Below are 12,877 nucleotides of genomic sequence, written 5' to 3' on the forward strand. Positions count from 1 at the left end.
TCGAGTTGGTCATGACTGAAATAGGGAAAAGAGTAGAAAATGTGGAGGAACGAGAAGCTGCTGTAGAAATGGAGATAAATGATTTAAGAGGGAAATTGGAAGAAAGCGAAAAAAAATTAGAGACACAAGATTTATTGTCACAAAAAATTGATGTATTGGAAAACTACAGTAGGCGAAAGAACATAAAAATAGTGGGCCTGAAAGAAGGCAAAAAAGGGTCAGATATGAAGGAATTTATAAAAGGATGGATCCCAAAGGTGCTGGAAATGACATTCGCATGAAGAAATAGAAATCGAAAGGGCGCATAGAGCACTAGAACCGAAACTGCCACCACATCAAAAATCGAGATCCATATTTGTAAAATTTCTCAGATATACGACAAGAGAAAACCTATTGGAGCAGGCAAGAAAGAAGGTTAGAGAAGACAATAAGCCGTTGGAATATAAGGGACAAAAAATATTTTTTTTACCTGGACATAAGCTTCAAACTTTTAAAGAAGAGGAAGGAATTCAACACAGCGAAAACAATCTTATGGAAGAAAGGGTATAACTTTATATTAAGACATCCAGCAGTACTCAAAGTATTCATTCCTGGGGAATGGAATAGACTGTTCTCGGACCCAAAGAAAGCCCAAGAATTTGCTGAACATTTGCAGGACAGGAAAAGAGAGGAGAAGGAGTGACAAGAAGGATGACCGGCAAGAAAATATACAAAAATATGTAATAAATATAAAGTAAAGATCATGTATATATAAAGATTTAAAGATGGATAAGAGAAGAAGGAAAAAAAAGAGCTTTGTTATAAGTATAGGAAAATGGTGTTCTCTGGACGGGGCTGGGGGTGGGAGAATAAGGGTCACTGAAATCGGTTGACATAAAATTCGCAAACCGAATGGAAAGGGGAGTTGTGGTTGCTGTCAAGGGACAGGAGGCAATCAAAGGAGGGGAAGTTCATTTGGGGTTAAAGAGTTATTGCTTGTGAGGATTATTGGGGTATTTCTTGTCTTAAGTGCATTGTCATATATTGAGATTAAAAAGGAAAACTTAAAAAACAGTAATGGAAAAAAAGGATGGAGGTGGTGAAGAGGCAGAAAAGAAGTGAAAATAAAGATATAAGATGGCCACGTTGGACTATATGACTATAAACCTTAATGGAATATATAACCAAGTTTAAGTGTATCCCATTGGGGGAAAAAAAATCACATATAATTTAAAAGACAAAGTTATAATGATTGGGGAAACCTGGGAACCATATATTGGAACATGGCAGAAAGAGCAGGCCAAGGACCACCACCACCTAAAATGATAAGAAGATAAACACGATCAGGTTTAATGTGTATAAGTAGATGATGCGTCTTTTTTGTTTGTATTCCTTTTGTATAAAGATATTGTTTTATTGTATTTTATATGTCCAATGTTTTTGGAGGGGGTGGGAAAGGGGAAAAGGAGGGATGGGGTTTTTGTCACCGTGAATATTTAAAGAGATGCATCTGTAAATATATTGATTGATATGGTTCATAGTGCGATTAAATAAAGAATTACAAAAAAAAGGTATTACTCAGACTGATTTTGCAACTGTCTGCTATTTGCTAATGACTGGTTTCTTAGAAATTTCAGACTATTAGCTGCATTTAAATTTTATAACTGCCAGGATGGTATTTGAATTTGGGGTTGTTAGTCCAGGGTTATTTGTTCAGTAATTTAATCATTGCTTCACCATTGAATTCTCAATGGACTCCAAGTCATTAAAACCAATTCACTCTGACTTTCACTTTCTCAACATTCATTAGAGCAAGCGCTTTGGACACCTTTTTATCCTCCAAACAGCTAATTGTTAACTGATATCTGGGACTTTTCCATATAGGCTAGCAGATCAAAAGAACTATTTGACTTTGAACTCCATCTCCAAATCCAGAGGGCTTCAACATCTTCTATCTTTAGTTACCTTTTTCTTTATGCTTATAGATTTATTTGTGGTTCACAATTCCTCTACTTCCTTTCAAACTTGTAGGTAATGCTTACTAAGGTACAGGAGGTTTAATGAGCTAAAGGCCACTGAACATTGAAAAACACCATGATCCATTAAGAAACAGAATAGAAAGTGGCTGAGCAAAAGGTGAGAAGTTAGAGAACCTGTTATTGATCCTAAAGTAGGAAGGGTAAAAGGGGGGGGGAAGAGTTTGGTGTGGTGGGGAAGAAGCTCAGGAAGGGCTAAAAGGTGTTTGGAAAATCATTAAGGACACCACAGCATCTTTCAGCTGCTCCCATCCGGAAAGAGATACAAGAGTATCAGAGCCAGATCCACTAGGCTAAGAAATAGCTGCTTTCCACGAGCAATGAGACTGCTGATCTATTGTATGGACTGGTCATACAAACCCTCCAGTCTCCGAGGCTCTACTTTTTAATTAAACAATATTTATTTATTTTAAATGTATACATATGCACAGTCTGACCAGATTGGTAGCAGAACATTAAGAACCGTTATGCTGAGCATTGGCACACTTCCACTTGTTCCTGTTCACACAACTGACCCATGACTACAACACCAGATCTAATTTCAACAGTGTCATCAAGTTTGCAGATGATAAAAAAGGAAACATGGGAGAAGTTATGCTCCGGAACGATGAGAAATACAATAAATACGAGGTTACGTATGATACAATATAACTGGATACACAGGCTATACATTACACCTCAAAAGTTAAATAAATGGGACCCAACAGTATCTGATAGATGTTTTCGATGTAAAAAAGAAATGGGAACAACAATCCATGCAATCTGGACATGTGAGAAAGTAAAAAAATTTCGGGAAGATCTAAATCAGATATTAAATAAAATAACAGAAAACAATATACCAAAGAATCCAGAGATCTTCCTCCTAAGTAACATCAAAAACAAAGAATTTGGAATTGATTTGGAGGATGCACAAAAAAGATTTGTTAAGATAGCTCTAGCCGTAGAAAAAAATGTATTATGTCAACCTGGAAATTGGAAGATAATTTGAAAATACAACAATGGTATATAGAAATGAATAAATGTATTCCATTAGAAAAAATAACATATAGTTTAAGAAATAATATTGAAATATTCGAACAAATATGGGAGCCTTACATTAAATACAATAGCGAAAACCTACCGGGGACAATCATTACCTAAGTTAATGGAAGGAAAAGGAAATGAAAAGAATGGACTCAGTAGAATTTCTGGTGTATTTTTATTGAATGACAACATTGTCTGACTGGTTTAATGTATCCTAGATTGTATACCTTAAATGGACGGGAGGGGGGAGGTAAGGAGGGTGGGATGGGAGGGGGGGGGAGAAAATGGCACTGTATATGTGTGAAAAGGAAAAAGTGTGTACCATGGTTAATGTGATTTATGGTGTGAAAAATAAAAAATTTTTAAAAAAAGTTTGCAGATGACATGGCAGTAGTTGGCCTCAGAGGCAACAATAATGGTTGCACAACAGAGAATAGGTGGAAAATCTTGAAGTGGTGTGAGAGTAACCATGTGAGACTCAATGTGGACAAGACAAAGAAGATCATTGTGGACTTCAGGAGGACCAGGAAGGATCATCCTCCACTACACATCAATAACTCTGTAATGGAGAGAACCAAGTTCCTTTGGAGTTTACTTAATTAGTGACCTATTGTGGACACTCAACATCTCCTCACTGGCCAAGAAGGTGCAACAGTGACTGCACCTTCTGAGAAGACTGAAATGGGCAAGGCTACTAGCCACCATTATGTAAACTTTCTATTGAGAGGGTCCCGGCCAGTTGCATCACAGTGCAGTTACTACAGAGAAATGGATCAGAGGTCAATCCACAGTACCAGAAGAGTGGCAGAGGATCACTGGAGTCTCCCTTTCCCTACCACCCCCCACCCCCTATCGACCATGATCTACCTGGATTATTGTCTGAGGAGGGCATGCAAAACTGTTGAGGAACCCTTCCACCTTGCACACAGCATCTTTCAGCTGCTCCTGTCAGGGAAGAGATACAGGAGTATCAGAGCCAGCACCACCAGGCTGAGGAACAGCTTCTTCCCACGGGCAGTGAGAATGCTGAATGACCAAAGGAACTGCTCACACTAACCCTCTGAGACTCTAGTATTCAAAATGTATTGGGGATGTAGGTTAATTAGGTGTAAATTGGATGGCACAGACTCATGAGCCGAAATGTCTAAATTTTAAAAATTAAAAATTAAAATTTATCTTTCTATTTATTGTACAGTTGAAATACTTTTCCTGCATATGTACTGTTCGTCTATATGTGTGTTATGTCTGGATGCATATTTGCATGTTTTTGCTCTGAGGACTGAAGAACGCTATTTCATCAGTTTGTACTTGTACAATTAAACGATAATAAACTTAAACTTGGATATGGAATAGAAGGTGAAGAGACCACAGGGATTGAGGAGTTGAAGAGAAAAGTAAAACAGGAGCAAGTTAAGAGATGGAAACAGTGAACCAGATAGAGGTAGAGATTACCTAATGGAAAAAATCTAGTGCACATCTTGACACGTCTTAAATACTGCCAGCAACCCAGCTTCAACCAATCCTTTAGGAAGTGTACTGCAGATAATCACACTGTCGGAGTGAAAAATGTCCCCCTTGTATCCCCTTTTAAATCTCCTCCACTCCCTTTCTCTAAACCTATGTTCTCTAGTTATAACATTTGAGCCATTAAACCCCTCCTATGTCAGTTGTTAATCTATAATAACGAAAATGTTCATTGCTCAAGTCAACTGCTCAGGTCTGATCATGGGGTGCAGGCAGTGGTAATGTTGTAGTTTTAAAGTCCTGATCTGAGAAGATAGTGCACTGGTATTGGTGTGAATAACAGTGGACATCTGAACTAGTTTCTTTCATATGTTTAACTGTGCCATAATGAGGTGACTTGCTTTGTGTTGGAATATAATCTTGTCTGTCTTTTTCATACCTCCCACCAGCACCACTTTCACTCCAGCTGACAAACTGAATGTTATCCAGCAAACCTTTGAAGAGATAACACAGGAAGTGCTGACTATGCTGCAGGAAGACTTCTTGTGGTCCATGGACAATCTCTTCCCTGTCTTTTTATATGTGGTGCTTCGGGCAAGGTGAGGGATTACTTCTCCATGCAGTTCCCTTTCAGTGTGGCTGCTATGTAATGTTTTCATCCAGCCTCTGATGTTTGGTTTGGCATAGATAATATACTGAGACATGGATTTTTAGCTTCTGCCCTCACTTGTGTGATTTGAAAGAGCTTTGACTACCCATGAGAAATGGCAAGTGATCTCCTAACCTGTGCCTACATTGTTATCCTCTAGGATCAGAAATCTAGGATCAGAAGTTCATCTTATTGAGGATCTGATGGACCTCTCAGTTCAACATGGAGAGCAGGGTATTATGTTCACAACACTCAAGGTCAGTTTCAGTCGGTCACATGGGGAAGGAAACCAAAAGGGGAGATGGTATGATAAGGGAGATGGCAGCAATTGAATTGGGGTGGAGGTGGCATATATGTGGGGAGTGAGATGCAGCCGCCGTGCAGAAAAAGAAGGTACAGTTTTTTTTAAACCTGGTATCTGGCACCTATGGGATTGGTAGATAAGTGATTTTTCCAATTGCTTGAGATTGTGTGGAATGGCAAACTAATGATGAGTTATGCTCATTTTAAACTTCAGTATTTTTTTGCCTATTTATTTTCCAAAAAAATTTTTTTTGCCAGTTGCTTGAGGCTGTTGGTTGTTTGAATTCCAGATAACAAGGGTTTTACTATATTCAGTTGGGTGACATGGAAGGATGAAAGAATCAGAATTGGGAGAATGGGCAGAGAAGATGTGGCTCCCTTCGGGTGGTGGTTGGTGTCCTGCCAGTTCTGTTGGGAGCATGTGAGGGGTAGTGTGCTCTGCCTGTGTTCATCTCTTGTGGACTGTAATGAGTTAATGATGTTAAATCATGTATGCAAGCAGTTGAATACTGAAAACTTTCATTACTAACATTTTATTTGTTTTTGATCCCCAGGCTTGTTATTATCAAATTCAGCATGAGAAGCTAACATAGAACAACCCTTCTCTTGCTGATTGGAATAGTCCAGTGAACAATGAGGGTGGGTCTGTGGCAAGCCAAAGTGGACATATGACCTTGTACACTTGTGCACTGACCTATATGTAAGCATTTGCCATCATCACCACCACCTGGCCACTGCATTCCCTCTCTCCCACCCATGCCGCACCTATATACCATCCCCTCTCACACCAGTGCCACACCCGTTTCCCACCCTCTTTCCCACCAATCCTGCTACTGCTCTGCATACACACAGCCAGCAGCTGCCCCTATTACAGACCCAACCCCTTGACCATGTGCTGTATTGTTTTAAGTCTGAATACTTGAATTTAAATGTAGATCTTATTTTACTTGGAATTAGTATTTCATTGACTAATAAAAGGTAAATTGCTGCTCAAGGACAAAAGGCATCAAATGCCATGTAGTAGTACATGGAATTGAAATGCATCACACTAGAGTAGTTAATAAAACTGCTTTGTGTCACAGAAGGCTCTGCTCTTTGGGAAATGCTACGTTATTCCAACAAGGGTGAGGTGCTTTCTGTATTGTGCAGAGTAGCTCAGGTATGGAAAACACTGTCACTAGCAAGCCACTTAGACCTATAATACTTCATGAGCAGATAAACAGATTTTCTGCCTGGTTTGGGTGATGTTGGATGAGGCCTAAGATTGGCCTGAAGTGGAGATAAAAATCACATTGTAATTAAGTGAATCTGAAAAATCTCATTAAGCAGAATACAGTTGGAGAGGTATGTTGTTGAGGTTTCGCATGATGTGACCCAAAATGGGTCCTTTACAGATTAATTAGGACTGTTTCCATTCATTTAAAGGGCTCTCTTGATGAAATGGAACAAAGTAGGTAAAAACAGGATGTCTGCAGTGATAAAGGGCTCAAAAATATGGATAAAAGAAATTGTAGTTTGTCAACTTGGGGGGGGGGGGGTGGAGGAGCTGGGAAGTTTTTGGGTTAGAAATTCTATAATTTGAGGGCTTTATAAACTGAAAATGTGGATTGTGAAGTGGTCATATTTGGGGATGGTCCAGAAGTCTGAATTGGAGCATAACAAAACCTGCAAAATGTGATCTTGGAGATAGATGTGTGGAATCTGAGTGAGTCTTGGTGCAGGTGTTGTCTAACTGGGAGCTAGCCCATGTAGGAAAGCTCCCTAGTGACATTTGATAGGGTGAAATTTAGTATGTGCACAGCAGTTTTGAATTCATTTTACATGAGGTAAAGCAAGGAAAGTCAATGAAAAATGTGTTGAAATCATTCATCCTAGAGGTTAAAAAAAAATGTGGATGAGCCTTGATGTATTTGATGAGCTTGGATGGGACAGTATGAGGGTGGTGCAAGCCATTGGTCTGAATAGAATCTTTATCTATGGTCAGAAGCTTGCGTTTCATCCTGTGAGCCACCTGGAATGGCCTATTCCAGAGGCATAGAGACAGTGGGTGGGAAGAACTTTTGATTATCTAATACTGGATATATAGCAAATATTCTTACAACTGAAGAGTGGAGAGGCCAAAAGGGCTAACTGGTATTTAATATGGGGAGTAATTGACATTGTCCTTTTGGATCCAAAAAGACTCCATCAGGATGAGATGGAGAGTGTCAAAGATTGGTTTGGAAGTAGCAACATTAAAATAGCGTCGTGTGGCAAGTAGCAGAGCCGCTGCCTGCCTCTAGCTCCCGAGTTCCTCCCCTCGGGTGCCGTCTGTATGGAGTACACATGTTCTCCCTGCCACTGCTTGGGCTTTGCGCCCAACTGCCCCCCTGGTTTTGATGTGTGGTTCGGCCATTGTGTATTGCCTTTAATAGGTTGCTTAATTGTTGAACCTGGTGTGATTTGATCAGAATGTGAGGAAAATAAAAGGAGGATGAATGCATATAGGCTCTTGATAGTTGACATGGATTTGTAGGCTTTATGACTTGGACTCTGTATGAAAAGTCATCATTAAAGAAGAAAAAGTGGCTGTGAGTGAGAGTGCTGCTGTATCCTGGGAGGTGTAGACTGTGGATAATGCCATGTCCTCTGCCCTGAGATACCTTTACACTGGTTCCCTGGAAGATCTCTATTTTCTGTTTTATTTTTAATATATGATCCCATTTGCAGGCTTGTTCTCCTTGAAACAGTTCAATCCTGACATCCATGCACAGGTTTGGGAACCTTGCACCATTTTCCCCCAACCTCTCCCCTTTTATGTCTCCTATTTGAATCATCAAGAATGCAATGGAATCTCACCTATGTGTGGAAATGGACAAAGGAGTTGTTTGATACTTACAAGTGGACTTTCGGTCTTCCCAAAGAACTTCAGGAAATTTTACAGTTCATTAAAAATTGTAGATGCTACACCTCTGTACTACTTTCAACTGAGGAAAGGTTAATTCTATTCTTATGTAATCCTAATGAGGAAAGTCGATTACAGAAACAAAGCATGACTATTGTTTCCTTGGTTTGAGTTCAGTCAGTAGCTCTCTTTTCCAAGTCAGATTTGTGGCTTTGTCCCACTCTAGACTACTAAGCACATGTTTCAAATTGCCACTTTGACACAGTTCTGGGAAGTTTTTTTGGATTGTAATAAGTGTAGATAATAAACTTCTTTGACTGAGCACAACTTTGGTGGTGTTATATCAAAAAATGCTAGGGGCATTTTCTCCAATGTTATGATTTTTTAATCCCTCATTTAACATCTCAGAATTTGAATTCTTATCATATTCTATAAAACATTGCTATGTTTCTGACATTAGACCACTGACCATACCTCAGACTAATGAATTAGCTGATAAAGGCTTTGATATATAGTGAAAAGATCTGCAGAATTGCACTCTCTGGTTTTTGGGGCAGTCTCTCAAATGTTTATTTTCATGGATTGTTTTTCTTTGACCAAGTGGCCAGAAGACAAAATGGAAGAGGAGTTTAATACCTCGAGAGCCACTCTGCACCTGACAAGTTGATTTTAGTGTTTTATTATGTAATTAATACTGCCATTGAGAAGAATTACAATTTCTAAAAAAAACTTATTTTTAAAAAAAAATATATAAACTTGAACCTGCACAAAAGGAAAATAAAATCTCTCAAACTGGTTGTTTTATTATACACGTTAAGATTTTGCTATACGAAATTGTTCATTATCTCTTTGGTCTGGAAACTGCCTGTCACATAACACATGGTGATCGCCATCTTATTAACCTTGGACAGGGCATGTAGGAATTAAATGGAGTTTCCCTCCCTTTTTTTCAACCTTCCCCCATTGTTCAATGCTGTTTTAGTTTTCTTCTAACCTTTGAACAGATGGTCATCTTTCTCTGCAAGAGTTGTGAGATCATTGAACACTGCACAAAATTCCTCCCTACTGCATCCCTCCAGCATGAACTGCCATCTGTTTCTCAATGGCAGTGCTCAACTGTTGCATGATCTCACTGCAACACCTCTCAAATCTCCACTTTCTTACTTGCAAGTATTTTCAACACATTTTAATTGATTATGCTTTTTCTTTACATTCCTGTAAAGCACAACAGTTCCATAAATGTTAGTCTCTTAACTGATAAATCTGTTTGTGTGCCCTTACCCTGACTCTTGGCTTTTCTAACTGTGCAGAGTGGTCCTGGAAATCTTTTAGAAACAAAATTAATTGTCATGAACATATCATGAAATTTGTTGTTTTACTACAAATTGCATTTTTAAAATAAATTTGTGCAAAAATAGAGAAAGTGAGATAGTGTGTGGTTCATTGTCTGATGGCAGAGAAGATGTCCTTGTGCTGCTTGATGTTTGATGTGAAGCTCATGTAGCTTCTTCATGGTTGCAGTGAGAAGGGGGCATGGTTTGGGTACCTTGTGTTTTTTAATTCTTAGTTAATTTTGTGCAATGGATGAAATTCATCCCATCCAAATTTTCTTTTGCACAATCCTCGCAGAATTTTCTTGGCTATTTAATGCTACCAGTGCCAATATTTCCAGAGATCTGTAATAAAGGAAGTTTCTTCCTTACAAAATGGATTTGCAGCAGTTGAGATGCGTTGGCTGTTATTCCTGAGGCAGAAAGAGCAAAGGAGATAAAACATCTTGATTTGTATTGTGACATTCTACCTGTCAAAATAATTTTTGGAGTGCAATGGTGTTTTCAGTCTGATGTTTTCAAATTCAAAATTGTTTTGAAAGAACAGCCTTTAACAAGGAGGTATTCTTTCAATCGTAAGATCGATATATGATAAAGGGTAGTTTGTATTTGGATTTTCCCCTCCTGAAATCCATAATCAGCTCCTTAGTTTTGCCATTGTTGATAGAAAAGTTGTCGTTGTGACACCACTTTGTTTAATTCCCTGCCACATCTACCTTTCTCATCCTAACTGGGCTCGTAGACTTCCATTTCCAAGATGGTTGAGATTTCCCACAGGAGCTGACTGTACATCCCATCAATTGGGTTGTTTTGATACATAAAGCATCTTTTTAAAAAAAAGTTTTTTCATAACATATAGATATAGAAAACTCTCCAATATTAAATATACATTTTCTTAAAAAAACAACTCCTCCCTTTCACATTATAAATGCACACACCATCAGGGCTCACATTTGTTGACCATCAAAAAAAATCCATATGGGGAAGTTACTTGCATTTATACTATTGCAGAATTTATTATTATCCTTTTTATTATTGTATTTATAATTACAATTGGGCCCCAATATAATCCATATATTGCTGCCATATCTTGAATGTATCATTTGTTTAAGTTGTATGTAATTTTTCCATAGTTATGCAACTGTTCACCCCAGCAATCCATCATGCTATGTGTAGAAGAGAGTCAGATTTCCAAATAATTGCAATATATTAGCCACTGCTAAGGCTATTTTAACAAATGAAATTTTGAATTTAGTTAATTTATTGCTTATTGCAATAAAGTTGCCCAAAAGATAAAGCTCTGGGTTACCCTTGAAGGCCACCCCTGGTATCCTGTTTAATGGTTCAGTAATATCCTGCCAGAAGGATATTACTACACTCAACTGTGTAGCATGTAAAAACATTTCTTTTCTGCACCTAAAATACATTTCTGATATTTCAGATTTTGATTTACGCAACTTCTTTGGTATGAGGTATAATTGATGTAGGAAATTATATTGCACTAATCCGTATCTTGCATTTATAATTGATGTCATGCTATCCAAACACCAATCAAACCAGCATCTTCCTATTATTGGAACACCTAGATCCGAGTCCCCTCTCTCTCGATTTCTCTCTCTCTCTCTCTCGATTCTCTTTCTCAATTTCTCTCTCTCTCTTGATTTTTCTTTCTCGATTTCTCTCTCTCTCTCGATTTCTCTCTCTCTCTCTCTCTCGATTTCTCTCTCTCTCGATTTCTCTCTCTCTCTCGATTTCTCTCTCTCTCTCGATTTCTCTCTCTCTCGATTTCTCTCTCTCTCGATTTCTCTCTCTCTCGATTTCTCTCTCTCTCGATTTCTCTCTCTCTCGATTTCTCTCTCTCTCTCGATTTCTCTCTCTCTCTCGATTTCTCTCTCTCTCGAGATTTCTCTCTCTCGAGATTTCTCTCTCTCGAGATTTCTCTCTCTCGAGATTTCTCTCTCTCGAGATTTCTCTCTCTCGAGATTTCTCTCTCTCGAGATTTCTCTCTCTCGAGATTTCTCTCTCTCGAGATTTCTCTCTCTCGAGATTTCTCTCTCTCGAGATTTCTCTCTCTCGAGATTTCTCTCTCTCGAGATTTCTCTCTCTCGAGATTTCTCTCTCTCGAGATTTCTCTCTCTCGAGATTTCTCTCTCTCTCGAGATTTCACTCTCTCTCGAGATTTCACTCTCTCTCGAGATTTCTCTCTCTCTCGAGATTTCTCTCTCTCTCGAGATTTCTCTCTCTCTCGAGATTTCTCTCTCTCTCGAGATTTCTCTCTCTCTCGAGATTTCTCTCTCTCTCGAGATTCTCTCTCTCTCGAGATTCTCTCTCTCTCGAGATTCTCTCTCTCTCGAGATTCTCTCTCTCTCGAGATTCTCTCTCTCTCGAGATTCTCTCTCTCTCTCTCGAGATTCTCTCTCTCTCTCTCTCGAGATTCTCTCTCTCTCTCTCGAGATTCTCTCTCTCTCTCTCGAGATTCTCTCTCTCTCTCTCGAGATTCTCTCTCTCTCTCTCGAGATTCTCTCTCTCTCTCTCGAGATTCTCTCTCTCTCTCTCGAGATTCTCTCTCTCTCTCTCGAGATTCTCTCTCTCTCTCTCGAGATTCTCTCTCTCTCTCTCGAGATTCTCTCTCTCTCTCGAGATTCTCTCTCTCTCTCTCGAGATTCTCTCTCTCTCGAGATTCTCTCTCTCTCGAGATTCTCTCTCTCTCGAGATTCTCTCTCTCTCTCGAGATTCTCTCTCTCTCTCTCGAGATTCTCTCTCTCTCTCTCGAGATTCTCTCTCTCTCTCTCGAGATTCTCTCTCTCCCTCTCTCTCGAGATTCTCTCTCTCCCTCTCTCTCGAGATTCTCTCTCTCTCTCTCTCGAGATTCTCTCTCTCTCTCGAGATTCTCTCTCTCTCTCTCTCTCTCTCGAGATTCTCTCTCTCTCTCTCTCTCTCTCTCTCTCTCGAGATTCTCTCCCTTGAGATTCGCTCCCTCTCGCGCTCCCTCTAGGTCTCTGAAAAACCTGGTTTTCACACTTTCATCTTAGTTATAAATTTAGGTGTATTCCCCAGCCAAATCGTTGATCCATTTCACTAATTTCAGATGGGCCAAACTTGGCCCCATTTTTCTCTTAGAATGATCTTAGCTGTAGAAAATACAAGATAGCTACTCTATTGTTCAAAAGACATAAGATCCCTCTACACATCAATCATTAATATTTTA

The 12,877-nt window shown here is 39.1% G+C and overlaps 1 protein-coding gene across 5 annotated transcripts in view; it reads left to right on the forward strand.

Moving 5' to 3' along the window:
- Nucleotides 1-8,665, forward strand: part of als2b (alsin Rho guanine nucleotide exchange factor ALS2 b) — a 164,527-nt gene extending 155,862 nt beyond the window's left edge. For all 5 annotated transcript variants that reach the window (XM_069934315.1, XM_069934314.1, XM_069934318.1 and 2 more), the window contains 3 exons: nucleotides 4,952-5,101; nucleotides 5,312-5,408; nucleotides 6,009-8,665. In XM_069934315.1, coding sequence (XP_069790416.1) covers nucleotides 4,952-5,101; nucleotides 5,312-5,408; nucleotides 6,009-6,047 — 286 coding nt within the window. In that variant the 3' untranslated portion in view covers nucleotides 6,048-8,665. The remainder of the gene's footprint in view (nucleotides 1-4,951; nucleotides 5,102-5,311; nucleotides 5,409-6,008) is intronic.
- Nucleotides 8,666-12,877: the final 4,212 nt, after the last annotated feature.

Source organism: Narcine bancroftii, chromosome 4, assembly GCF_036971445.1.
Source record: "Narcine bancroftii isolate sNarBan1 chromosome 4, sNarBan1.hap1, whole genome shotgun sequence".
Taxonomy (NCBI): domain Eukaryota; kingdom Metazoa; phylum Chordata; class Chondrichthyes; order Torpediniformes; family Narcinidae; genus Narcine; species Narcine bancroftii.